At 40.2% G+C, this 27,896-nt stretch overlaps 1 protein-coding gene across 2 annotated transcripts; it reads right to left on the bottom strand.

Annotated features, from left to right (window-relative positions):
* Positions 1-2,091: 2,091 nt before the first annotated feature.
* LOC104613434 (nuclear pore complex protein NUP93A-like) lies at positions 2,092-27,275 on the bottom strand. 2 transcript variants are annotated; one of them, XM_010281250.3, is made up of 15 exons: positions 27,097-27,275; positions 26,910-27,001; positions 26,670-26,736; positions 23,795-23,854; positions 15,017-15,106; positions 12,795-13,064; positions 12,436-12,531; positions 12,153-12,287; positions 11,790-11,843; positions 11,591-11,674; positions 10,545-10,631; positions 9,563-10,468; positions 7,800-7,981; positions 2,604-2,895; positions 2,092-2,479 (listed from the first exon to the last, which is right to left on the bottom strand). In XM_010281250.3, the coding sequence occupies exons 1-15, from the start codon at positions 27,196-27,198 to the stop codon at positions 2,402-2,404; spliced, it is 2,595 nt and encodes an 864-aa protein (XP_010279552.1). In that variant the 5' UTR covers positions 27,199-27,275; the 3' UTR covers positions 2,092-2,401. The 2 variants fall into 2 exon arrangements, 1 of the variants encoding a protein (XP_010279552.1); XR_016078557.1 differs by lacking the exon at positions 7,800-7,981.
* Positions 27,276-27,896: the final 621 nt, after the last annotated feature.

Genomic DNA, 27,896 nt, shown 5'->3' on the forward strand with positions numbered 1-27,896 from the left:
TGTGCCCAAAACATTGACTCCCTCTCCACCCCTTGTTTAGCTAACCCATCAGCAAAAGAATTAGTTGATCTTTTTACCCAAATGATTTTAACTTCCATTCCTCGAACCAGCCATCTAAATTTCCTCCTCACATTATTGTAATGTCATAAGCCACTGTTGTCTTTATTCAGCCATCCTACCACCACCTCCGAATCTCCCTCAATTATGAGTTTTCTGATATTCATCTCCCTGGCTTTCTGGATTTCGGCTCTGAAAGAGTCATCCACTCCAACTGGGCTTGAAAACATGGTTAAGACAACCCCATTCTCATCCCTAAAAACACCCCCAATCTCTGATTGTTCAGAATTCCCTCTACAACTCCCATCAAAGTTTAGTTTTATGAAACCTACAGGTGGGGGGGTCCAAGACACACTCATCACTGTTTTGGCCTAGGAACAGTTAACAATCTCACATCATTTCCTTAACATGCCATCCATTGTATAATATGTGAATAGCTCTAGGGATTTCATCCACTATACAACCCTTATAAGGATCAGAGCCCTTAGTTCTTCAGTACATCTCTCTACTTCAGAGAATATCCTGGAGTTTCTTTCTTCCCATAAGGACCAGCAAACTGCAGTCTGTCCTCTCCACATAATCCTTCCCCTTTTCATACGCCACCTAAAAAAAGAAGGGGAAAATAGATTTTGCAAATTTGATAGAGGGTTCCAACTACACCCAAAGAGGGAAAAAGCCCACTCCCAAATAGACTTCGCAAATTGGCAAGACACCAATAGATAAAAACCAGTCTCCCCATCAGCTTTACAAAGAACACACTAGTGAAGGGACAAACAAGTATTGGGTCGTTTCTTTTGAAGCAGGTCACAAGTGTTGAATCTTTCCAAAAAGGCTTCCTAGCAAAAACTACCAACCCTAGGAGGAATTTGTTTGCACCAAACCTCATTAACAGGAAAAGAAAGGGCTATAGGACTGGTGAACTGGTTTAAAACTTTGAAGAAAGAGGCACAAGAGAAACAACCAATGGGGCTGGGGGTCCAAATTCTAGAGTCCACCTTAGTAGGATCTAAGAAAATATTGTCAAGAAGCTGAAAGAGATTCGAAATATTGTCAAGGCCCGAGTCATTCACAACCCTTCTCAAGCCCAAATTCCACCCAAAACCAAAGATGGAAGAGGAAGGGGCGATGAAAGAGGAAACTGGCTCATTTTTTAATTTTGGCCCCATTTGGCGCATCTTTTTGCACAGGCTATCAGCTGTTTAGAAGCCCGACAGTCTGTATTTTCGTCTTTTCCCATTTGATCGGGAAAAGATCTAGCCGCCAAAAGACTACCCCAAAAAAGACACGAGAAACTTGATTCAAGCTTATTTCAAAAAGCTAGAAATGAAGCTTTTTGCCTTTTTTGTCTCATTTTCGCACAAAAAAACGTGCCTCTAATCAAACGGTCTATGGGCTGCCAAAATCTTTATGTAAAAGGTCACTACATCTTTTGGCTGTCAAATCTTCTAGAAGATCTTTCAAAAAATACTTGCCAAACGACATCATTACTTGCACAAATCTCTCTTTCTTAGATCTTCCAAATTATGAGATTCCCACATTTCACACCACAGCAGGGAGGAAGGAATTTAGGATAACTATTTATGCGCAAATCTCTCTTTCTTACATCTTCCAAATTATGAGGTTCCCACATTTCACACCACAGCAGGGAGGAAGGAATTTAGGACAACTATTTATGCGCAAATCTCTCTTTCTTACTTCTTCCAAATTATGAGGTTTCCACATTTCACACCACAGCAGGAAGGAATTTAGGATAACTATTTATGCGCAAATCTCTCTTTCTTCTTCCAAATTATGAGGTTCCCACATTTCACACCACAGCAGGAAGGAATTTAGGATATCTATTTATTCATCATGATTGATCAAAAAAATATAACTATTTATTCATCATCGCCATTGGATTTTCAACGACTCGTCGTCTTTCAATCTGTAACTCTGTATCCAACATCCATTCCAAATCGAAATAAGAGCTTCGTGGGGAATTGCCTGGAGAGGCTGTAAAGACCAAATTTTGTTGTATACACATCTGAAAACATCTGATTGAAATTGAATTAAATTAGCGAACTCCTCATCCGATTCAAGAAAGGATAATACTTAAATTTGGTAAATTGTCAATAGCTACAGGCACCTTGTACATCATGTAATCATGTATATATGAAAGAAGAGAGGTCGAGGAACCACAGAAAATACAAATTCCTCTGCTCAAGCAAGGCTGGCAGTTTTTTGTACAGCACTGTCATATTACTAATGGTTTAATTTGTAGCTATTGCCAAAACCTCCATTAACACATTGATCAGATGATCAACGGAATTACAGGAGCATCTCAACCTGCCAGCATCCACTTGTTTCACAGGCTTCGGGCAACCCTTTCATATAAATCCCGAGGCCAGTTCCTTGTCAAATTGTGTGCCACGAAATTCGCTATCTGCAAAGGCCCAATATCCATGACATCTCAGTATTTTTTTTCAAAAATGAAGAAACAAGAAGGTGCAAGGGAAATGAAGAAACAATTCCACGGCAGATAAAAGCAGTGGTTTTATCACACAAACCTTGGTCCTCAAAGCACGAAGAGATCCATCGGAATCCCTCACATTGTCCAGACAATTAAGGGCAACCTTTAAGAGATCGGGTACACAATCTTGGATATGGATAGACAAAGTCTGGAAAACATCAGTTGCTGTATCTGGAACCCGAGGATCCAGTGGGAGGAAAGAAAGTTTGGTAACTTCTCTAAGAGCATCTGCATGATTGCCAGATCTCGCCAATTTGTGGACAAATAGTATGGCCTCAAGTTGCCTTAACACAGTTTGTTGTTCCATAACATGCTCCCTTTCTTGAAGGCTGCACGTGAGATTTAGATAACTTCATAAGCCATAAAAGGTAAAGATTTGAAAATTTTATGCAGCAAATTGCACATAAAGAAAAAAAATTAATTCCAGACAAGATAAATGGCCTACAGCAAGGGTGATGGAAATTCCAAAACAAAAGAAAATTCAGTTATTTAAGATTTACAAAATTTAACCAAGTCATTCAAATCCATCAAATAAAACAGCAATTTAATCAAATTATAAATCAAACTATCTATAAAAAATTAGTAAACAAATATAGGTAGAATAGAACATTATGCATAGATAGTGGTAAGACGGAGAAGGAAAAGGAGGGGAAGAGGAGCAGTGAGATAAGGGGGGGGAATGTTTGTCATGGGAGTGGATGAAGAGGATCCATAGCTGAATTTGTGGCAAAGCTAGGTTGCAAGGCTAGAGACTTGAATGAGCTGAAAGGATATTTACAGACTGAAAGAGAAGGTTAAGTGAAGCGGAGAAATTGAAGCTGGAAGTGGATTGGGGTAAGGAGGCTAGAGAAAGGAGAGGGAGGGGGAGAAAAGGAGGATCCTAGGAAGAAAGGGAGTGGGGCTAAGCAGAGGTGTTGAAGAAATGAAGATAGTAAGTTGGAATGTGAGAGGGCTGGGGAGTGCTAGGAAGAGAGCTTTAGTAAAGGCAGTATTAAAGAAGGAAAATCCAGACATTGTTCTAATTCAGGAATCTAAGCTTATGACATTTAATCAAAAGTGGGCTAGAAGTGTGTGCAGAGTGAATGGTCTAAGTTGGGCCATGAGTCCATCTTGGGGCTCACCTGGTGGCCTAATTATTTGTGGAAGGATGAAGTAGTGGAGGGAGTGGAAGAATTAGTGGGAAGGTTTTCAATCTCGGTTAAATTTAAGCATGTGTCAGATGGTTTTGAATGGGCCCTTACCAATGTATATGGCCCCAATAGTTATAAACAGAGGAATGAGTTGTGGGAGGAACTGAGATGTCAGAGGACTGTGGAAGGGGATTTTAATGTGATTAGATTCATTGAAGAGAGTAACAAGGAAAGACAAAGGAGTACTACCAGCATGAGGAAGTTCAATGAGTTCATTAATGCTTTTGAGCTAAAGGAACTGAATCTCCAACACAATAGCTTCACTTGGTCCAATCTCCAAGCTGAACCTATTTGCTCAAAACTAGACAGGTTCTTGTTCACCACAGACTGGGAGGAGCATGGGGGAGATTTGGTGTCAAGGACCTTACCCAGAGTTACTTCCGACCATTGGCCAATAATGATTTGTAAGACTGATTTTGGTTGTAGTGGACCCTCCCCCTTTAGGTTTGAAAACATGTGGTTACTTCACCCGGACTTCAAAAACAAGGTGAAAAGTTGGTGGAATGAAAGTAACCTGAAAGTTAATTGGGCAGAGATGAAATTCCATTGGAAGCTAAAAGAACTGAAAGTCAAAATTAAGGAATGGAATATTCTCCACTTTGGTAGGTTAGAGGAGAGGAAGCAACAGTTGATAAGCCAAATAGAGGAGTTAGATGCTAAGGAAGAAAGGGGTTGTTTTGGGGAAAGTGATAAAGAACAGAGGTGGGAGTTAAGGAAGAGCCTGGAGGACACAATTTTCCAAGAAGAGATTAGTTGGAGGCAGAAATCTAGACATAAATGGGTAAAGGAAGGAGATAGGAACACAATTTTTCCACACAATTGCCAATAGCAGAAGAAAGAAAAACACCATATCTAAGTTGGTAGTTGATGGGACAGTTTTGACTCGACAGCATGAGATTGTCAAGGCTGTTGTGGAGCACTTTAAATCCATCTTCAATAAGCCTATGTTTAAGAGATTAAGGATTGATGGATTGGATTGGCCTAAGCTCCCTGATGAGTTGATTGTGTGGTTGGAAAGAGAGTTTGACCTGGAAGAAATCAGGGATGCCATTTTTTCCATGGATAGATATAAAGCCCCGGGCCCTGATGGTTTCACGTTGGCTTTTTATCACGATTGTTGGGAGATAATTAAGGATGATATTCAAGCTGTGTTCTCTAAATTCTTTGAAAGAGGTGTGATAAACCCGGGCCTGAACTCTACTTTTATAGCTTTAATTCCGAAGACTGAAGGAGCCTGTCACCCTAAAGAATTCAGACCCATCAGTTTGATTAATAGCCTCTACAAGATTATTGCTAAGGTGCTTTCTAGAAGAATTAGAGAGGTGCTCCCCTCAATTATTTCCCACAATCAAGGTGCTTTTGTGATGAATCGATAAATTGTGGACCAAATCTTGATTGCCAATGAGAGCGTGGAAGACTATAGAAGTAGAGGTGAGAAGGGGTTGGTGTGTAAGCTAGATTTAGAGAAGGCATACGACATGGTGGATTGGTCTTTGCTATTGGAGGTTTTAGAGTCTTTCGAATTTGGGAAGAGATGGTGCAAGTGGATAAAAGGGTGCATTAGGACTTGTCATTATTCTTTGTTAGTGAATGGTAGGGTGGTGGATCACTTTCCAGCTGTTCAGGGTATTAGGCAAGGGGACCCTCTATCCCCCTTCCTCTTTACCCTAATTGCTGAAGTGTTAGGGAGGCTGATTCAGAGGGCAGATTCAAGGAGCTTGATTAGTGGATGGAGAGTGGAGAGGGATAGGGTTCCGGTCACTCACCTACAATTTGCAGACGACACAATTCTGTTTTGTAATGGAGAGGAGATTAGTTGGGTAAGAAACTTGAAGAAGATGATTAAGGTGTTTGAACTAATGACCAAACTCAAAGTTAACCTTGGTAAGAGCTGTGTGAATGGTATTAATATGAGCGAGGGAGAGGTGGAGGAAAGGGTTCAAGTGCTAGGTTGTGAGATAGCTCATTGGCCACTAAAATAATTTAGGGCTTCCTTCAGGAGATAATCCTAGAAAAATGAGTTTTTGGAATCCGGTGATTGACAAATTCACTAAAAGGCTAGCTTCCTGGAAGAAGAATTACTTGTCTCTGGGGGGTAGGATTACACTGATGAAGTCTACATTGGCAAACCTTCCAGTCTATTTCATGTTTGTGTTCAAAATGCCTGAAGGAGTCTGTAGGGTGTTGGAAAAACTGATGACAAACTTCTTATGGGAACCCAGGGAAGAAAAAAGGGACCATAGAGTTAGGTGGGATCTAGTTACAAGACCCAAAAGTGAAGGGGGTCTGGGGCTGGGAAACATCCAAAAGAAGAATGTAGCTCTTTTAGGGAAATGGTTATGGAGGTGGTCTAAAGAAAGGGAGAACCTGTGGGCCAAAATAATCCCAAGTATTCATGGGCAAGAGGCAACTGCTGGGATCCGAGACTCTCACCTAGGGCTTCAAGAGCTTCTCCGTGGAAATCAATCCACGCGATCCTTCAATCTTTTCTTCCCTTCATCAGGTATGATCTTGGTTCTGGCTTGTAAGTTAATTTTTGGGAACACATTTAGGTGGGGGATTCCCCCTTGAAAGAGCAGTTTCCCTCTTTGTTTGCTCTGGCTAGGTTTAAAAGTGAACCTGTAGCCACCTTTGCTACCGTGTCTAACTCTGTTATAGGTTGGAACCTAGGTTTTAGAAGGGCACTTAGAGATCCTGAATTGGAACCCATTTCGAATTTGCTTAAGATCCTGGATGAGGTAGTCCTTGAGCCTTCAATTGGGGACCCCAAGGTATGGTCTCTTGTCCCTTCGGGTATCTTTTCTTGCTCCTCCCTTTTCAAAGCACTAACATAGCCTAGTCCAGTTCCGGGGTTTTCTTTTACAGTCCGGGAAATCTGGGGTAATCCAATCCCTCCTAGGGTAGGCGCTTTTTGCTGGGAAGCATGCCTAGAAAAGTGTAACACTTGTGACCTACTTCAAAAGAAAAGGCCTAATTGGTGTTTATCCCTGCACTAGTGCATCTTATGTAAGAAGAATGGTGAAAGATGTTATCACTTGTTTGTTTCTTGCCCTTTTGTTTCAGATATCTGGTGTTGGTTTTTTTCTCTATTTGGTTGCAGGTGGACCTTCCCTTCTAATGTGCAAAGCTTGTTTAGCTCCACAACAGTGAGGGGATTAAAAAAGAGAGGGAAAATATTGTGGAGTTGTGCTAGAGCTGTTGTTTGTTGGACGGTTTGGGAAGAAAGAAATCAAAGAGTTTTTCATGATAAAGAAAAAAGTAAGGAAGCCATCATAGAACTTATTTATGTTAGGGTGGCTCTTTGGGTCAAGCCTTTGAAGCTCTTTGAAGACTATTCGATAGGAGACATCATTAGAAAGTGGGATGAAGTGGCTCGGTCAGCTCCCATGTCCACAGCTCCTAGACCTGTTTGGACTCCACCAGATCCGGGTTTCATCATATTGAACTTCGATGGTAGCAGCGAAGGAAATCCAGGCCATTCTGGTAATAGGCGGTATCTTCGGGGATGAGGAAGGTAGAATCATTGCTATCTTCCCAGGACCTATAGGCTGGGGGGACTCATTGAGAGCTGAAATCTTGGCAGCTCTAGAAGGATTTAAAAGCGCTAAATTGAAGATTATTAAGTTGTTGGTGGAAGGAGATTCTCAGTTGACTATTAAATGGTTGCAAGGAAGTGTCCAGCTTGTGTAAGTTCTCTAATGAAAGAAAGAAAATTACTCAGTTAACTCAGAATGTCTGTAAGGGTTCAATGGGCCAAGAGGTGCACTAATTCCATGGCTGATACCTTGGCCAAACAGGGGGTGGGAAGAACAAATCTTTTTTCGGCTATATGGTAATATGTTTTTTCAGTTTGTTAGGGAGGGTTAAGTCTTTTTACCCCTCCCTCCTGGTTGTAATTTCTATATCTCTTTTTATAAAATTCCTGTTATTGATCAAAAAAAAAAAAAATAGATTACAGATTAATAAGCTGATCCTCATGGTTGGGACGAAAGGCTTAGATGGTGGTGGTGGTGGTGGTGATGATGATGATGATGACAAATTACCTGACTTCAGAAGAATATTTGTACATTTCCAATATCTCATTGCCAGAGTGAATAAGACCAGCAGTCCGGCTTTCACCGTCTAATCGACCACGTGAAAGAGCACATATCGCTTCTGATAGGCACTTGTTAATTGTCTCCAAGGCCATTGAAAATGCCCCAACCCTCTTATGAAGTTCTATCGACTGAAACATTACAAAATGAGGATATAAAAGATACTTGGGGAAGTCATAGAACTAATTATGATAACATGAGACTAGAATTCCATTACGACAAAAAGAAACAGATGATAAGCAAATAAGCAAGAAATAGAACAAAGTAGACATTTTAATACTCTTGATGAGTGAATATCAATCCTCTTTATCTTATGCAGACCCTTGATAGGTATTTATTTTGGTTATTTTCTTTATGTAGCAACAGAGAAAAACTTTAGTGATAGAAAAGGAGTGCAAACAAACAGAACCCCCTAAAACAAGGTTGCACTACACAGACACAACTATAGGCCTAATGGGAAGTAGGAAGGGCCATTGTATAACACATCCCAACTGACCAAAACAGCAATAGAAAGAGAATAGAAAACAATCTTGGGATACATATACATGTATATGCATATGCATATATCCATACTTCTTTGTCTCAAAAATCTAAATGTCTAGTTATGCAGACACCTATTGCTTAGGCCTGTAATCAGACTAAACCCAAGTTCGATCTGATAAGAAGGAATTAATGGCATCCAAATCTGATCGGGAATCTTATCAGATGTATGAACAATGCATTCAAGTTCAACTCGGATTGGATTTTTCGGATTTTGGATTGATCTGACTCCAAAGGACTTACTTAGGCCTAATATAAAGCCGCCTTGTTCAGAAGCCCAATTGTGTACTAAATACACTAAAAGCTTTAAATTTTTATTCAAAACAATGCTTAAAAGTTCAATGAAAACAAACAAAGGCTTTAATATGTTATACTATATAATATATACTAGAGTTCAATTGTGTATATAATATATCGGAGTCAAATCGGATGTCAATTATGTACTAATACACTGAAGGCTTTAATATATTATACTATTATATAACATATTAATATAATTATACTATATATATACATATATATATGTATGTGTATATATATATACACATCGGAGTCAGATTTTTATCAGATTGGGTGGAGGTATATCCAAATCCAATCCGATTTTCTACTCGCCCCATCCAAGTCTGATCTAAAATTGTATATGGCTCATCCGATTCCGGAATAATCGGATCGGGCTGCAGAATTTCAGGTATTGTTGACAGGCCTACCTATACTTTCTGTTTCTCCCTCTGGTTTTGTCTCTCTCCTCCATATGCTCTCACAAAAACTCTCAATAGATAAGAAGCCAAGGAGATTCTTTTGGATTGAAATTGTGGTTCTTCTATAGCACAAGTAACACAAAAGCAAGCTCCAGAAGAACCACAGATCCTATAATTCTCTTTCGGGTGTACACAGTATACAGGTGTTAGACAAAGTAGTATATGGTACTATAATGCAAAAAGCTCTGCATTTCTGCATACTGGCAATGTGCATTTTCTCCTCAAAGATCAAAACATATGTTTGCAATACCATGGTGGTGATACAGAGAAACTACTAAAACATAGCATACTAATTTATACCATTACAGAAAATATTTCTTATTAATAGCCATGAATCTGTGTGGTAATGCATCATATGAACTCCTGCATAAGCAGCTCTGAAACCATAAAAGTCAAGAATAAGAGTAGTATTACCTTGTCATAAAGCCCAGATTCCTGACATTGACGAGCAGCTTCAAGCAAAAATTGCCGTGCATTCCTATCAGGCAAGAATCTTCTCAGTTCACCTTCTTCACCAGCACCCCTTGAGCCAAGTAAAAGATAAATACCACCATCCCGTAACAATATCTCCATGAGGAGTTGTTTTAGCATCATGGTTTTCTGTCTTTGTTGATCAAGGTTGCCTCGTCCAGTCCATGACAACTGTCCACCACCCACTGCAGCAGCAGCTTGTGCATAGTATTCCAACGCCATTGCATGATTACCTGAGCGCAAGTAGACTGACCCATACTGCCGAATTATGCTAGCTACTTCTGCAAATGCATCCATCACTCCAAGCTTTTGGCCAGTCCCTGCACCATCAGAAAGGGCACCATGGTCTGCCAGAACAATTGAAATGTGGACAGAATCAATATTGAATCCTTCATCTCCTGTTTCCTTGGAGAGGTATAGGACTGCCGGTAGCAACTGGATGCTTAGAAGCAATACATACGGGTACATCAAGGGATCCTTTCCATTTTTGGTGTAATATGATGGTTCAAATTTATTTAGATAAATCTGTAGATCATCTAGGCTGTAGGGTACCAAGCCCTCGTTTAGGACAACAGAAGAGGCCCCTCGTGGGACATCCCGTTCCCGTACAGCTGACAATTTGAACCACAAGAAGTCCTCTATGGTATTGAAAAGTGTTGGTATATCTCTAATCAACCGATCAATCTGTCTGCGAGAACCAGATATAATAGCATAAAGTAGCAACTTTTTCTTGTCATATCCAGCTCGGCCTGCTCGATCACCCATCCTCAACATTTTCTCACACTCTTCTGAAGCAGCAGCTGCAGTTTCTGGTGAAACCATACCTCCAGTTGAAATCCACTCTGCCAGCTGCCAAAAAGGATATCATTAACTATGTTAGACTGCTAGTAAAAGGGAATAAGAATCCATAGTGAACACTCTCTACCTGATGCGCAAATTGGTGTGAAACACGAGATGACAAGGCAACATTTTTTGCTTCATCATAATAGCCAGTTCTCAAGCAAAAATAAATCTGTGCATGGTCAGAAAGAATAAAAGTTAGCCAAACATGCAGCAATGGTGAAAACCATGGGATTTATTTTTATTGATAGTGAAAACCACAGGACTTACAAAGAGAAAAAAAAAAAAAGAAAAAAGAATTAGTTGGAATTGGAGATACAATATAACAAAATGAAGAATGTAGTAGTTTTTCTTTCTACAGTCATTTGTGCTTTCCAATGAAAAATATTTTATAAAAATGTCATATTATAAGGAATTTAATCATGAAAAGAAACAATCACACTAAACTTTTAAATCATAATTTCTTCCTTTTCTCCTATCATTAATAAAAAAAGAATAGAAGCCAAGCAGAGATGACAACAAACAAAAGGCTAGAGCATGTATTCCAGCAAATACACGGTATGATGGCAACAGGTCTGAACTCTGAAAATGTTCTAGACTGGATTGCACCAGGTGATCAGGCTAATAAAACTGAGAATAGAAATTCATGGTCGTTTATCTGGAGCATTTGGGCAAGATATTGTGCCTAACTGGTCAAAGCCATCCAAGTAGATCCACGAAAGTCAAGAACCAGCAAGCCACGAAAGGTAACAGAAGAAAAGGATAAATTTCTGAAATTAGCACCCACAACCACCCTCCATGAAAGAAGGAAAAGAAAAGGTCCAACTTCTTTTCTTTAGATACTCCTTCATATTCTGTCATCAAGGCTCCATCATATATGTGCTTTAGAGCATCTTCATCTTTGTAAAACTCATATATAGCTAAAAAGCTTATACAACCGAAGGATGAGTTATAATTGCGCAATTGTGCTTGATTCCAACTAATTTATCAATCAACATACGTGTACTGCAAGCACAAGCACTCAAAGAAAGAAAGGAAAAAAATTATTTCTCTAATGTACATTAAAATACCAACTTGACCAACTAATGTCTACCAAGCAACTAAAAACTAGGAATAAATGAGATTTAAGACCTGCTGCCATGTTGTATCAAGAGGAGGCTGCCTACGAGCATCACCAGCATCAAAATCTAAGACTCCATATTCTCTCAAACGAATCTGTTCAGGAGAAAATAAAAAAAGAAAACCAAAAAAAAAAAAATCAGATAGTCAGAATTAAGAATCATTACATTTAAGACACTTGTTAATGGAATCTGGGAATATGATGACAAACCCGAAGAAATGCCCGAACTTTTTGCAAGTTTCCAACAGCCCCACCAAGAGCAGCCTACAGTGACATTAGAAAACAACTGAAAAGTATAAATTCCACTCATCATGATTTTATTTTTATCCAGGCAGCTGATAAGTAATGATAAAGCACCAGTAAATAATTAAAATATGAATTACTCATCAAAAAAATTCAAATATGAAAATAAAGTTCCTCAAAATAAAGATTGAAGTAGAAATCAGTTTCTTTTTGTGTGTGGGTGGGGTGGGGTGGGGTGGGGTGGGGTGGGGTGGGGTGGGGGGGGTATAGCAGAACAGAGTTAACAAAGACCAACATTTCAAAGCCAATAAATTTACACGAGTTTCTTACCTGTGCAGGGTGACTTTGAATTGTGTCCATGATATACTTCTCATGCCCCCATTCCAGGTGGCGCTTTGCACCAATCACTAATGCCATTTTTCTTGAAACATTGTGTGGAATAGCCAAATCCTCCCCCATCAATGTCTAAAATCAAATAAAGGAACAAAGCAGTGTAAATTTTTCATAAACAGGAGTCCTAGAATATATAAAAGAGAAACATAACAAAGACAATAATAAAGTTGCTCAGGATCACATTTCTGAAAAAAAAACTAAAAATTAATTGGAAGCGTACCTGAATTAAGTGCCATATCTTCTGCATGCTAACTGATTTTCCACCAGGAACATCAAGGCCTAAACCTTCATAAGCAACCTTGAAAGCAGTAGCAGGCTAGCCAGAAGAAATAAAACAGTAAATAAATTATTTTGGACACATAAATTTTCTAAATAACACAATGAACCACATAAAACCACAATACAGTTTTCCATACATTATTAATGCATAGCCCACTGCCTTATTCCAAAAAGAATGTTGAATTGAAAATATAAGACATGATTGCATCTAAAGAGGTGAACAAATTAAAGACAGACAGAGTAGAATGTTCTTTCAACAGAATGTAGGAGTTGGGTGGTACAAAGAGAACCAATCCACACCTTAAAAGGTAACCCACGTTCTCTTGTATCATTGAGATTCCTTACAACTACAGCATATGCTGAAGCCTTCTTTTCAAGGATAGGCTTGTCAACCACAGGCACAAGCTCCATACTGGATTGACTGGCAGAGACCTGAGGGATAGAAGCTATGGACACCATTTGACCAGGTCGGGTAACCCCAGTTCCTAAAGCACTGCTGTTGGTCTTGGGTAATGTTGAAAGTCGGCTCAAGCTTTGCAGAAAGTCCCGCTTTTCCTTTTGCCAATCCTCCTGTTTACGCATAAAACAGTATAATAGTGGTCAGAACTCGAAAGCGCCGTGAGTAAAATATAATTGCCTCAAGTTTATAAATCATCAAATTGTTATGCAAATAGTTGTACTAAAATTCCAGTGACTAATAATTTATTCAAGTCAAATTCAACTCCAATGGGAGCAACAAGAACAAAGGCATTCTTGGACACTTTATTTGCAACCCAAGAAGAAAGCTTACTTGGGTACTTTCACCCCATATTTGCATTGTTTGCATGGCAAGATACGTTACCCAGATATGGCACAGATACAGCTGAAAACGGTATCAATTACAAAATGTGCACTAAAAGTTGAAGTATCCAACATGATATTGCACCTTTGCATAGGTATCTGGGTATCATAGATGGGAAGTGGAGAATCAGCAGACCACCTACTAATCTCCTCATCTTTTGCAGTGTTTTAAAAGCGCAAGTGCCAATTTGCACCTAAGGCACAAGGCGAGGCACACGCCTTTTTAAGCAAGGTGCAAAATTACAAAAAAAAAAGAAGAAAAATCAAAAAAAGTCAGAAAATTCAAAAAATGCCAAAAAAAATTAAAAAGAAATGCAAAAAAATCAAAAGAATAATAAACATAATGTTAATAAAAAATATAAACTTAAAATTTAAAATAAATGTTTTAAAAAACCTATTGTCTAAAATTAAAATAAATAAGCATAACATGTAAAGCGTATTCAAATGCAAAATTTAAAAACAAAAGCAAATATATAAAGCATTTTCACACATGTAAAACCCACAATCTCTTTTTTCCTTAATTGCATTGCTTCAAGTAGCTAATGTGATGTAAAACATATTGCATTCTTGTTCAGGCTTGCCTCGAGGGGCGTGATCGGGGGTCCGGGGAACGGAGCCCCCAGCCCAGCCGTTAGACTCAAAAAAAAAAAAAAACAAAAAGCGCAAAATTTTAAAAAGGTGCACGCCTGGGCTGAGGCACAAGGCACACCAGGCGCACTAGGTGTGCGCCTTTTGAAAGGGGTGCACCTAGGACCTGGGCGAGGCGTATACCCCAAAATGCACCTCACTTGTGCGCCTAGGCAAGCCTTTTAAATCACTGATCTTTTGTAACAGCATTTGGGAATATTCTCTCTTTATTTGGTGAAAGGTAAAATCTTACTAATAGTATGGGAACTTTACCCAGACAATTTTTCTCCCCAAAGACCAATACAAGGAAGTTGCTATGGAGATGCATGAGAGCAACCATAAAACATGAGAATCTTTTCAAGTACAACCAAATCTAAAGAAGACCCAACTGACAAGATGAAAATTAGGTTTATACATTGGGTAAAAACAAAGAAACTCTCATGCTTTGTTGTTGTTGCTATCCTTAGAGGGTGGCAAATGGAGGAAATAGCATCTTCAATTTCAAGAAGAGAAAGGCATTCAATAGCATGAACTCCACCCCTGAAAATTGAACAAAGTTGAATTTTGGTTGCTGTAGCCTGGGCAGAACTTTATTTGCTATCAGAGGTCCAGTAGGGGTAGGGTAAGGGGTTCAACAAGGGAAGAACTCCAAGTTTAAGCGACACTCAAGATCTGTGATTGGCAAGGAATTTGGGTTTCAGAGCTATGCATACAAATGGGGGATTCACAAACTATCACTGAATGATTAAAGGCAGAAGAGGGATGTAGCTTGCATAGCCTTTCTTCATTTATTTCTTGTCTATTAATAAAGGATTCGACTATGATAACAGAAAGATATGATATCTGAAAAATGTCTGACCAATCAACTGGAATCATAAGCGTGGTAGCCAATCAGGTGTTATTTACCAAAATTCATTGGTGGGTTTTGATTGGTCAAAACACTTCCCATACCATGTTTTTTATCAATAAATGTTTCCAACATTAGAAAGTAAATGCACTTGTGGTAAGTAACTGAGGTAAAGCTTGCATGAAACATGAAATAGAAGTACACAAACCTCCAAAACTTGCATCATGTAATCATTGAAACTTCTAAGGTTATCTCTCTGTGCCTCCTGGACAGCTGAGACCATTGCCATTTCATGAATCTGAGATGCAAATATTGCAATCAACCCAGTGAATACTAACATACAAAGGTTTCTAATATCCATCATTTTTTAAGACAAAGAGATGCAAAAGAAACACAGACATGTAATGGGAGTGATACAAATTTCAATTTCTGCCATCCATTATTTCACATTGCATAAATAAACTTAACAAGTTCAGATAGAACTTGCCAAAATTATCAGTAGCTGAAATCCAAGAACAGACTCTAAGTGCACAAATTGTGGCAATTGTGAAAATTTAACCAAAACAGGAGAAAAATAAGAAAAAGACAATAAACAGGGAAAAAGAGATTTAGTATTAAAAACACTAAGAATTTCAGCATTTAGGTTATGCATCTTCTTACCATGAATCTCTAAGAGCAGCCACTTTGTGCAAAAAAAAAAGGCCAAAGGTTAGGACTGTATCCAGTCTACGCCTACCAGGACCAGATAACTGGGACCAACATCGGGCATTTTTATTTTCTTACCATGAATAATTTTAGCACTCGCGTAATCAAAAATAAGAAAACTAGAACAGGATAAATCAAGAAAATAACAAATATACAAACAACCAAGAAAATGCCCTTCTGAAACAGAATATCTTAGGACTTACAGTTCTTTGGGAATAGAGAGAGTGGTAACTGGTAACTAAGTAGAATGTGTCCACCAGTACCTTTATTCTCTGTTTTTCTTATCACTGGTTTAGTTTTTTCTTGTTTGGTTAATCTAGTAGCAAACAAAAATTCCTTTCAAGAAAATAGAAAAAGTAACCACAGCCGTGCATTGAAGCATGAACAAACAAACTGGTGAGTTTCCGCTCACCTCGGAAACCTCTTCGAGGGAGGCTTGACCTCCTGAAACAGAAGATGGAGAGAAAAGAGAGAAGGGAGGGAAGGAAGAAACTGGAATCAGGGAGAAGAAAATTAAGGGAGAATCATTCATTGCTTTCATTATATGATGATGGCCTTATATAGCTGGCCTACAGGTGTAATATCAAAGGGAATATCCTCTGATTTCTGGATAACCAACTCTGGCAGATAACATGGGTGGAATATTTTCAGGTGGCAGAGTAACCAACTCTGAGTGTAACTAATTCTGGGGCTCTGCCGCCTGGCTCCTCTGTCTTCTTGTGAAAGGCTGATAGGTGGTGGCCTGCTCCACTCCCCTAGTGGGTTCTGGAGGGGGTTTTTGGGTCTCAACAGTTCCTCCCCCCTTAGCACAGACCTTGCCCTCAAGGTCTAGGTTGGGAAACCTCTCATTCAGCCTTAGATAAGGTTCCCATGTGGCCTCTTCTAGAGGCAGTCCGGCCCATTCAACCTTGGCTTCTGGCACCACCTGCCCTCCTCGCCGAACCCATCGGAAATCCACAATCTTGACAGGCTCCATGTAAATGTCCCCTTCATCTATAAATTGGGGTAAGTTGGGTGAGATAGGGGTATGATTCCCCACAGCTTTCCTGAGAAGTGAAATGTGAAATACCGGGTGTAGCTTCGAGGTAGCAGGGAGGTCCAATCTGTAAGCAACAAGGCCCACTCTCTCCAGCACCTTATAGGGCCCATAATATCTGGGAGCTAGCTTGTGCCAAGCCCGTCTCATCACTGAGACCTGGCGGTAAGGTTGGAGCTTAAGGTAGACAAAATCACCTACCAGAAACTCTAGTGGGCGGTGGTGAGAGTCATAGTAGGCCTTCATCTTTTGTTGGGCTTTAGTCAAGTTGGCCTTGAGCAGTCTAAGGATCTCATCTCTTGCCAGTAGGCGAGTCTCTACTCCTGCCATCTTAGCCGACCCAAATTCATAAGGTAATATGGAAGGAGGTTCTCTACCATATAGAGCCTTGAAGGGTGTCATTCCTGCTGTTGATTGATAAGTTGTGTTGTACCAGTATTCTGCCCACGGAAGCCAGTGAGCCCACTGTTTGGGCTTCTCCCCTATGAAGCACCTCAGGTAGGCTTCTAAGCACCGATTAAGAACTTCAGTCTGTCCATCCGTCTGGGGGTGGTAACTTGTGGATGGGTGCAGTTGGGTTCCTTGCAATCGGAAGTATTCCTTCCAGAATGAACTCAGGAAGGCAGGGTCACAGTCCGAGACAATGGATGTTGGTGTCCCATGCAATTTTGCGACGTCCCGTATGAAGATGTCAGCCACCGTTGTTGCGGTGTAAGGGTGAGGCAGGGCAGAGAAATGGCTATACTTGGTGAGACGGTCAACTACTACCATGATAACTTCCTTCCCTAAAGAACGGGAAAGTCTGGTGATGAAGTCCATGGAGAGGTCTTCCCATACTTGCTCTGGAATCTTGAGGGGCTGTAGGAGGCCCGCGGAAGACTGTGAGGAGTATTTCTGTCGTTGACAGGTCTGGCATTCAGATACATAGTGTAACACGTCCTTGCGCATACCTACCCAATGGTAGTGGCTGCTAAGCCTCTTTAGAGTCCTTAGCACTCCTGAATGTCCTCCCAAAGAGGAATCATGAAACAACTTCAATAGTTCAGTTTTGTGGCTGGAATTTGGAGCAATCACGAACCGGCCCTTAAAGAAAAGGTTTGGTCCCACAATTTGGTACCCTGCAACCTAGGAAGGGTTCTGCCTCAATTTTTCCCTAATGTCTTGCAGTTGCAGATCAGTCCTTGCTTCTTGCCTTATGGCTTCAAACAAGGGAAAACTGGGTTGAGAGAAGGTTAGTTGGGCCAACTCTTCCACCCGTGATAAGGCATCAGCTACCCTGTTAGCAGGCCCAGGTTTATACTCTATTCGGTTGTCAAAGCCCATCAGTTTACTAAGCCACTTTTGCTGCTCTAAGGTGTGCACTCTTTGTTCTGCTATATACTTCAGACTTTGTTGGTCTGACTTTATGATAAATTGGCATCCCAATAGATATGTACGCCATTTCTGGACTGCCATTACCACTGCCATCATCTCCTTGACATAAATGGACTGGTTCTGGTGGGCGGATGATAAGACCTTGCTGAAGTAAGCAATGGGTTGTCCCCTCTGCATCAGAACGGCCCCCACCCCTGCACCTGAGGCATCACACTCAATCTCAAAGGGCTGAGTGAAATCTAGAAGAGTAAGGACTGGAGGGCTCGAAACTGCTGTCTTCAAGTCTTCAAAGGCCCGTTGGGCTTCATCAACCCAGCTGAAAGAATCCTTCTTCAACAGGCGCGTTAGAGGGGCGGACATGAGCCCATACCCCTTAATGAAACGCCTATAATACCCCCTGTAAGCCCAAGGAAACCCCTGAAAGCCTTTACAGTAGTGGGCTTGGGCCATTTTTGGATGGCATCTATCTTTTCTGGGTCTGCCATGACCCGCCCTGCTGCAACCACATGGCCTAAGTATTGTATCTGTTTTTGTCCAAAAGAACACTTGGTCATTTTGGCATGTAACTGATGTTCCTTTAGAGTGGTGAGGGTAAGTCTCAGATGTTCCATATGGGTGCCCCAGTCCTTGCTGTAAACCAGAATGTCATCGAAGAATACTAAAACAAATTGCCATAAGAAAGGCCTGAAAATGTCATCCATAAGGGCTTGGAAGATGGAGGGGGTGTTTGTGAGCCCAAACGGCATAACCAGAAACTCATAATGGCCATCATGGGTTCGGAAAGCGGTCTTGTGGATGCCGGCCTGGTGAACCCGGATCTGATGATACCCGGATCGCAAGTCCAGTTTGGAGAACACTTGTGCTTCTCCTAACTCATCCAGCAGTTCATCAATGAGGGGTATCAGGAACTTGTCCTTCACTGTAATCTGATTCATGGCCCGGTAATCTACACAAAACCGCCAACTACCATCCTTCTTTTTTACTAGGAGTACAGGGGATGAAAATGGGCTGGTGTTGGTTTGTATATGCCCTTTGTTCATTAGTTCTCTTACCGCCTTCTCAATTTCTAGCTTCTGGAAATAGGGGTATCTATATGGCCTCACATTGGCCGGTTTAGAATTTGGTAAGAGGGGTATCTGATGGTCATGGGCCCGGGGTGGAGGTAATTGGCTTGGTTCCTTGAACACATCAACAAACTGATCGAGTATCGATCGTAGTGCCTTGTGTTGGGCTTCCGTGGGTTGGTCACAGCCTTGATTGTTTAAAGTTGGAACTATGGGCTGCATGCCTAAGTGCATAAATAAGGGTTGTCCAGTATCCTTGGAGGCCCGTAATATGGAAGCTACAGTATCACCTTGGGGACTCAGAGACCGCACCCCTTGTAGATGGCAAGTCTGACCATCCTGATAAAAGACCATTGTCATTTTGGCCCAATCACACAGCGCCGGCCCTAGGCCACGTAAACAATGAATTCCCAGAATAATATCAGCCCCTGAGAAATCTAATGGGTGGAGATCTACCACGAAATAGTGGCCTTGTATAAAGATCTTTTCCTTCTTGCACACACCATCACATGTCATCTGACTTCCATTAGCCACATAGACTGAAAAGAGTGGAGTGGGTTGTAGAGACATACCTAGTTGCCTTGCTAATCGGCAAGTGATGAAATTCAGGATAGAGCCACTGTCAATCAAGATCATCACAGATCGGCCAACCAACCTTCCTTCTACTCGCATGGACTGAAGAGGGTTGAGACCCATGAGAGCATGTAGGGAGATCTCGGCTCCGACAGGTTCTGGTTCGCCTGATATCAGCTCACAGTCTTCGATGTGCTCTGGTTCTGTCCCCTCCGGTTCTTCCTCTGTTTGAAGGAGAAACACTCGTTGGACCCGGCGCTTGTGGCCCGACCCAAACTTGTCATCACAGTTGTAACAGAGGCCCTTCTCGCGTTGGGCCTGCATCTCAGCCCACGAGAGGCGCTTGAAAGGCACCGTGGGCCTGGGCAAAATGGGCTTCTGAGAATCCCCAACTTGTTTCAGGGGTTGTTGTTCGGCCCGCAAGGGAGCCCTCCCATTCGGGTAGGATGGCTTGCTGGTCCTGCGCATGCTATCAATCTTCTCTTCTTGTAGGCGAGCCATACCCACTGCTGCCATGACTGTCGCTGGTCGAAGAGCTCTCACTTCCAGGCAGATGTCTTCTGTGAGACCTCCCACAAAACACCCTACCAAGGCCTTCTCCGGCCATCCATGTGCCCGAATCGCCATTCTTTCGAACTCGAGCTGGTAGTCTGCTACTGTCCCAGTCTGCTTTAGTCGAGTGAGGAGTTTGTCGTAATCCACGAACGTCGTCGGCCAAAAATGGATGCACAGAGCTTCTGTGAACTCCGCCCAAGTTACCTGAGGATGGGTTTGTCGATACCATTGGAGCCAGAGAATAGCATCTCCTTCTAGGTGAATGGAGGCGATGGCGACGCGCTGGTGTGCAGGGGTTTCATGATACTCGAAGAATCTCTCTGCTCTGAAGATCCAAGGAATGGGATCTCCACCGGAATAGTTGGGAAAATTAATTTTAGTAACCTTTCCGACGGGGTTATCCCCAGTTCCCTGACTACTGGAAACAGAGGCGCCAGCCCCTGTTGGATGACTGGTCTTGTCGGATTGTTGTTGGGAGGCAAGGTTAGAGATGACCACCTTGAGATCCCTGAGTTCGTTCAGTACCTGGTGGAACCCAATCTCAAGTTGGTCGACTCTATCTTCCATGGTAGAGGATCTTGTCTGCGGCATAGCTGGTCTGCAACCTTGCTCTGATACCAACTTGGTGAGTTTCCGCTCACCTCGGAAACCTCTTCGAGGGAGGCTTGACCTCCTGAAACAGAAGATGGAGAGAAAAGAGAGAAGGGAGGGAAGGAAGAAACCGGAATCAGGGAGAAGAAAATTAAGGGAGAATCATGCATTGCTTTCATTATATGATGATGGCCTTATATAGCTGGCCTACAGGTGTAATATCAGAGGGAATATCCTCTGATTTCTGGATAACTAACTCTGGCAAATAACATGGGTGGAATATTTTCGGGTGGCAGAGTAACCAACTCTGAGTGTAACTAATTCTGTGGCTCTGCCGCCTGGCTCCTCTGTCTTCTTGTGAATGGCTGATAGGTGGTGGCCTGCTCCACTCCCCTAGTGGGTTCTGAAGGGAATGTTTGGGTCTCAACACAAACTCAACCAACAATTGTGTAACAGGTTTCCACTTCTATTTATATATGCCTTGGAAGCTCACAAAGATCTATTGATGTCTTCTTATGGCCCTCAATTCCCTATTGGTCCTCAATCTTCTTGTGCTATAGCAGAGATATTATAATCTAAGCATCACTTGTAATAAGACCCATTTATGCATTCTTGCAAGCTTCACCACTTTCCCGATTGACAACATCTCTGCAAGTTCTGCATTCTCCATGGTTACAGGTAGCAGTATGACCCTTTTGAATCTGCCTTGCTTATCCATGGAAAAATCAGCAGCAGCAGCCTTTTTTTCAATGCCCCATTCATAGTAAACAATGATTTCCACATCCTCATCAATAGTATCTTCATACAATTGATGGGGAGATTGCTTTCAGTCCTCCAAACATCCTTTTATTCTTTGTAAACACTGCTGGCAGCTTCTATTATTTCTTTTGGGCTAGTTTTGTTGTCCTCAAAGAAAGAAAATCATGCAGCAGAAATGGGAGATGGATCTGCCATCGCTCAGTTCATTGAAGGACTTTTAGATCTGATCATTCAACAGCCCGTTTTGGTTGCCATCTATTAACTAGCCCAAATTTGACCTAAACCACACCATATGATCCAGATTATAGCTTATAAGAAGATGTCCCAAAGTTTATATTCCTTGACAACGGTAGAGACAATAACCTGAGCCCGCAATCTTGGTTCTCCATGACAACTCCATGTGACAGAATAAGGTAGCCCGCAAACTAGGAAACTTCTTTCATTATTGGCATCAACTTAAGAGACAGAATGAACCTTTTTTTTTATGAATGAAGAGACAGAATGAACCATTCAAACAAGAATACCAGACGGTTGAACCACTGAATCATGAACTACAATAAAATGTTCAGCATCCTCTTCAGTTTCAAAAAACCAATACAGGTAAATTAGTATTTAATATTTTCCACTGCCAGGAATCAAATCCTGAATGTATAAACATAACTTGGATACAAACTAATAAAGGAAAAGCAGATTATTAAATATCTACTCACTTGTTCAGCACATAAATCAAATCATTATTAAAAATGTGTTCCTTTGACTATTGCAGGAAAGCATTGTATATACAGTGATTTCCAAATCAAACAATCTCTGCTTGAAGCAATGCTCTTCTGCCCACATCCAGAAGATATCATAGTATTTGAAATGGTATATACAAATTAATGAGGATAAGTGAAGCCAGTAAGATCCCCATGAAGCAAAGAAACTAACTGCTTTTGCATCAGCAGTAAGCCATCAAGAAACAATTAAAAAAAGATCAGCAACAAAAGCATGTACAAGGAGCATACTAGACGATTTCCACAACCAAAACAAGAATGCAATATCCAGCTAATCATGTGAATTGTCTATTAGAAGCTAGGTAAGAATGAACCTAGTCTTTTTATATTTCTATCACAAGCAAGGTACCAGAGGCGGATTCAATGATCGAGGATGCTTTCTGAGTTGTTGAGACATGGGGGACACTAGGTTCATGTGTTGCGTGTTAGTTCCAGATTGATGCATTGTTTGTTGGGAGTACCATTGTGCATCTTCTTGTGGGGAGGGGGGCACAGGAAAGTATCTTCTTTTTTCCCTTTGCAGCTTCTATGTATTCCATTTTCTCTGTTTACTTCTTTCCGTCAGTTCTTTTTAATAGTTAATGAAGCTCATTACATGTCAGGGGGGGAAGAGAGAGAGAGGGAGAGAGAGAGAGAAGGACAAAAATGAGACCACTAACTTAACCTGACAGCCTGACATTTGATTTCCTTGGAAGCCAATTTTGTGTTCATAAAAAAGTCAACATTTGAACTAGGAGAGGTTCAGAAATTCTAAAATACAACAGAATCAAATGCATTGCATTTATAAGGATTATTAAAATTAAAATATGTACAAAGGAATGAAAAAGAAGTATGATGCCTAATGGCTGGAGAAACTGTAAGAGCCCATTCGATTGCTATCTTGAGGTTAATACAGTCCTCCTATTTGAAAAGAAGTTCAAATCATATGGGTCAAAAAAAGAGAAGTTTTAAGTCATTCAAAAAATAGAAACCTAGAACTGGTAAATCTACTTGAAAATTCAACAACTGGACTAGAAAATTTGCTTTTCAACTATATGAAATTTCAAACATGTTGGTCCCCTACAAGAGGTGTAGAAAAGTGAGATAAATATACCACCATAATGCCACCATAAGAAATTTATACAATCTTAAATGATGAAGAAATTAAAATGGTTGACAAGGGATATGCACACAAAAACACAATGGATGAACAGATCAGCAAATGGAATGGCAGACACATTAGCAAAACAAAGGGTACAAGATCAAGGGAACAATTTACTGGGCTATACCGCTATATATAAAGGAAGTTAAATTTTTGAGAGAACATCTTTGGGTAAGAAGTATACCTGTAAAATTAGCATGAGAGGATAGTCAAGGCTATCTGCTTATAAGCACCTATTTGTAACACTCTTCTCTTTTATTAACAAAATTTCTGATTTGTTACTGATTAAAAAATGTTATTATCAAATAATTTAAATGGTTAAAACAGAAAGATCATCAATATCTCCACTAGTGTAACTCTGAATGCTTTTTGAAACAGAACTTTGTCCTTAAGAAACAAGAGATGTAAAAGCTACCTGTTGCAAATACTCTTCAACACTTGTTGCCTCAGCAGGGAAGACATCCTCAAACGTTGTCTACAAGAAAACGTATGAGGGAGGTGTCAAGAAAAACATTTACACTGTGTAACAACCGTTAACTTGAGAAAATATCAAGGAGAAAGATGATTGAAAAGCTACTGAAAGAACAAAGACAAAGAACTGGATACTGCACGTTTGCATTACATTACCTAATAGTTTTCTAAGAACTTTGGACTAAACTAAATCATATCAAATTAAACAAACAACATCAAAATAGCAAGTAACAAACCCAATTATCATCTACTTAAAACTGCTGTCAATAGACTTGCTTCCTGGTTATCTGTAATTTCAGAATTTTAAAATCAGAATGTCTTTCAGCTCCCTGAATCCCACTCCATTTGGGCTTTGTAATGTGGTAGTTCTCCTAGTGTTTTTCCACTAGGTTGCTGTTGTATTGTAGCTTCTCTCATCAATCAAATTTTTACTTTACCTTCTCAAAAGAAAAAAGAAAAAAAAAAATCTCTAGACAACAGTGGAATGCCTATTCGACTAGGCAGGCACCTAGGTGTCTAGTTTTACTAGTAGAACCAAATAGTAGGTGTCTAGAATTTTACAAGTAGAACAAAATTCTAGGTTAATTCTCTTGTTTTATGTACTAATTAGAATGCTTATAATTTGAAAAACAAAAAAAAAATAGCAATGTTATTTACTAACAAGTAAAAACATTAATTTTCATCTTCACATAGGATGGTCCCAGTTAAACAATTCCTTGCTGGAAATTATTTTAATTGTAAAACTAGCTAGTATTAGTTAGTATTTCCTCATATTCTAGATGCACATGCTGTATTATGGAGACTTGACAGAGAAAAAATAAATTGGCAGGTAGATTAGAAAACAAAAGAATAATGAAAAGCGGCAAGATTACTTTCAATTATTTCTTTTTCAAGAAAAGATTGATCAAGGAAGAAATCTTTCCCAGGCCTTCAATTTGGGTACCACAGCTCAATATAAGGGCCTTATGAAAAGCACCATTAATAAAGTAATAGTCACCAATCATCTCAACAATCAGGAAGGCAAATCAAGAGTTTGCATATCTTTTGTAGCAGGGCCAAGGAATAAATCCATAATCTCCTAATCAACTGCATTTGTGGGCATTGATAACAAAGCAAAAATATTTGGGCAAGCGTTCAACTTATGTTGAGGAAGATGGAGGAAAGATACAGATCTCTTAAAAAATAGCATTCACTTAAGAAAAGTGTCAACATGAAGAGAATTGATTAAGACGGTCAGTTTAATTAGTAATTACAACAAATTTTGAAAACAAAACAATGAATTATAAATACTCCCATGAGAATTTATCACATTCTAATATATTCAAAAGCAGTCCAAATCAAACCTGGGCTTAAATTCTTTAGAAAAAGCAGCATCATAATTTCAAAAGAAATCCTATTATTTGAAGAACTCCCAGGTCAAAAAATACTAAAAACCTAAATGACTATTTTTGAGGTTTGACCATTCAGACATCCACAGAAAGCTTAAAAAGAATCAAAACAATGAAACAATAGCGATTTTCTAAAACTCCATAGTGTGACTAATAACAATTGAAATTCCAAGCTTGTTGTCATGGTAAAATCTTGGGCTAACAAGTGTAAGAGTGTGGGCCCAAATCTGAGAGCAGCCACTTTGTGTGTGTGTGTGTGTGTGGGGGGTGGGGGGGGGGCATAGTTATAGTTAGTTCTGCATTAATGAGAATAAATTTGCAGGCCCATTACAATTAATATTGGCTGTTTCCAAGCTCCTTGGGATTTAATGAAGGGTTGCATGTCCTGCATTATTCTTCATCTGCACAGTCGACAAGCATATGCACAACACCTTATGGCTATTTCCTTGTATAACATCTTACATGTATTAATCCTCTGATGAGTTTAGGCCTAACAAAAATATCATATATTTGGATGTGGAAGAACTTCTAACAATTTCTTGACAATGATAGTTATAGTTAGGTCTGCATTAATGAGAATAAATTTGCAGGTCCATTACAATTAATATTGGCTGTTTCCAAGCTCCTTGGGATTTAATGAAGGGTTGCATGTCTTGCATTATTCTTCATCTGCACAGTCGACAAGCATATGCACAACACCTTATGGCTATTTCCTTGTATAACATCTTACAAGTATTAATCCTCTGATGAATTTAGGCCTAACAAAAATATCATATATTTGGATGTGGAAGAACTTCTAACAATTTCTTGACAATGATGGAATTAGGAGTATAATCCTTGCTGTAAAACACCTTAAAAAACAACATTGTCCAAAAAAGATATAGAAATAAGGATCTTAATATTTACAAGTTGATGTTGTAATTCCTCCCGAAGGCATTAATAGAGCAAATAGAAACAAGTAGACATTCAAATTTCATTAAGGAGTCTCCTAACCTGACAACATATCATGGCATGCAAAATAGAAGAATAGATTTCTTTTATCACTACAACTTAAAAACCATCTCTTGCCTTTTTCGATGGTGCCCCCTTACTCCTACCAAAAATTAGTTCCAAGTCAAAATTTTACCATGATTGGATACCACATTGTTTTTGTGCATGGCACAAGGAAGTCACTTTTCTTTCTATAACCCTCTTTAAAACATGGGCATAACATTTTGCTAATGCCTTTTTTTATGCAATGGCATATGTAACATCTGAGAAGGATCTTGAAATGATAAGAAAGAACAGTTATATGCATTTCAATTTCAATCTCTGCGTTTAATATAAGCCCTTACCCGATTCGCTTAAAGACACTTGCATTCAATATGTTATTCTAAGAAGACAAAATTAAAATAAAATAAAACAAAAACAATGTATCAAATAGATAATTGCCTTTAATTCGAAAGACTTAAGATCTCGTGCAAGTTGCTCTGCGTTTATTCCTTCGCGCGCTAGCAGCCTGTGCACCCCAGAAACGATGAGATTTAGTTTGAGAAAAATAATACACTGCCAAAGACACCTAACACGGTTATTTCTGCTCCACTTAAAGCACAAAATTCCTCAAAAGAGCCATGAAAATCGACGATTACAGTGAACAATAAAGCAAGCGTACAAAATTGGAATGAGCAGTACCTCGTGGCAGCAATAGATTGAGAAGGAGCTTCAGTTCTTAGGGTTTTCGCCTTCAGCTTCTTCGACAATGCTTCTAATTGATCTAAGTTTCTCTGCAGCATTCAAATGTATGAATCAACTGTACCCAGAGAAAATAACGATCGAAAAGAAAAGCTAAAAAATGATGACTTAAAACATTTGAAAGGACCTGCAGAGGAGGAAACTGAGCAGAAGGAGCAGCTTGTTCGAGAAGTTTCGTGGATGAATGGAGGAGGTCAGTCCAGCTACTCATGTCTGGTTCCGTCGCCATGTCTGCAACTCCAAAGCTCAGTGAAAGAGAAGCCCTAATTTAAATGGAGGGAAAGCGGCACGAAAGCAAAAAATAAGACCTTGTTTGACACACAACACACACAGTAGTGTCTTGTGTCAACACATCCGGCCCATGATGCGAGAGCGTGGACTCTTAGATGGGCCGACGACCGTTGGGTGTACTGTAATCCAGCCCACTTGAGCAAGGTGTGCTAGGCAAGTAGGCATTGAGCTTGAGTTCGGATGGGCTTCCCGCAGAGCGCGACCTACAGCCCATCCCAACCCGTGCATTGTGGAAAGTGGAAATATTTCCCGAGATGTTTGGGATGGGCTGTGGACCCCGCGTGGGGCATGCTCGTGGAGAGCCTATCCCGTCTGTTTTGAAGTTTCCTACACGTAACACGCTACTCCAGTTATTTCTTTATTTGTTTTTCATTTGAAACTAATAAAATTACTCATTTACCCCACACCCATATTAACGTATCGTGCACATAACAGCCCATCTGTTTTTTTTTTAAACATTCAAGTCATTTTTAGGGATCTTAATTTTCCCCATTTTCTTGATTCTTGTGGGATCCACGTCGAATGGAGTAAGGATGGGGATGGTTTCCCCCCAGGGAGGGAGATGGAAAAATTTTTATCCCCATTAGCGGGGACTGGGTGAAGATGGGGAGAGCATTCTCCGCCATGCAGGGTCCC

Source organism: Nelumbo nucifera, chromosome 7 (assembly GCF_055504915.1).
Source record: "Nelumbo nucifera cultivar China Antique chromosome 7, China Antique-T2T, whole genome shotgun sequence".
Lineage (NCBI taxonomy): Eukaryota > Viridiplantae > Streptophyta > Magnoliopsida > Proteales > Nelumbonaceae > Nelumbo > Nelumbo nucifera.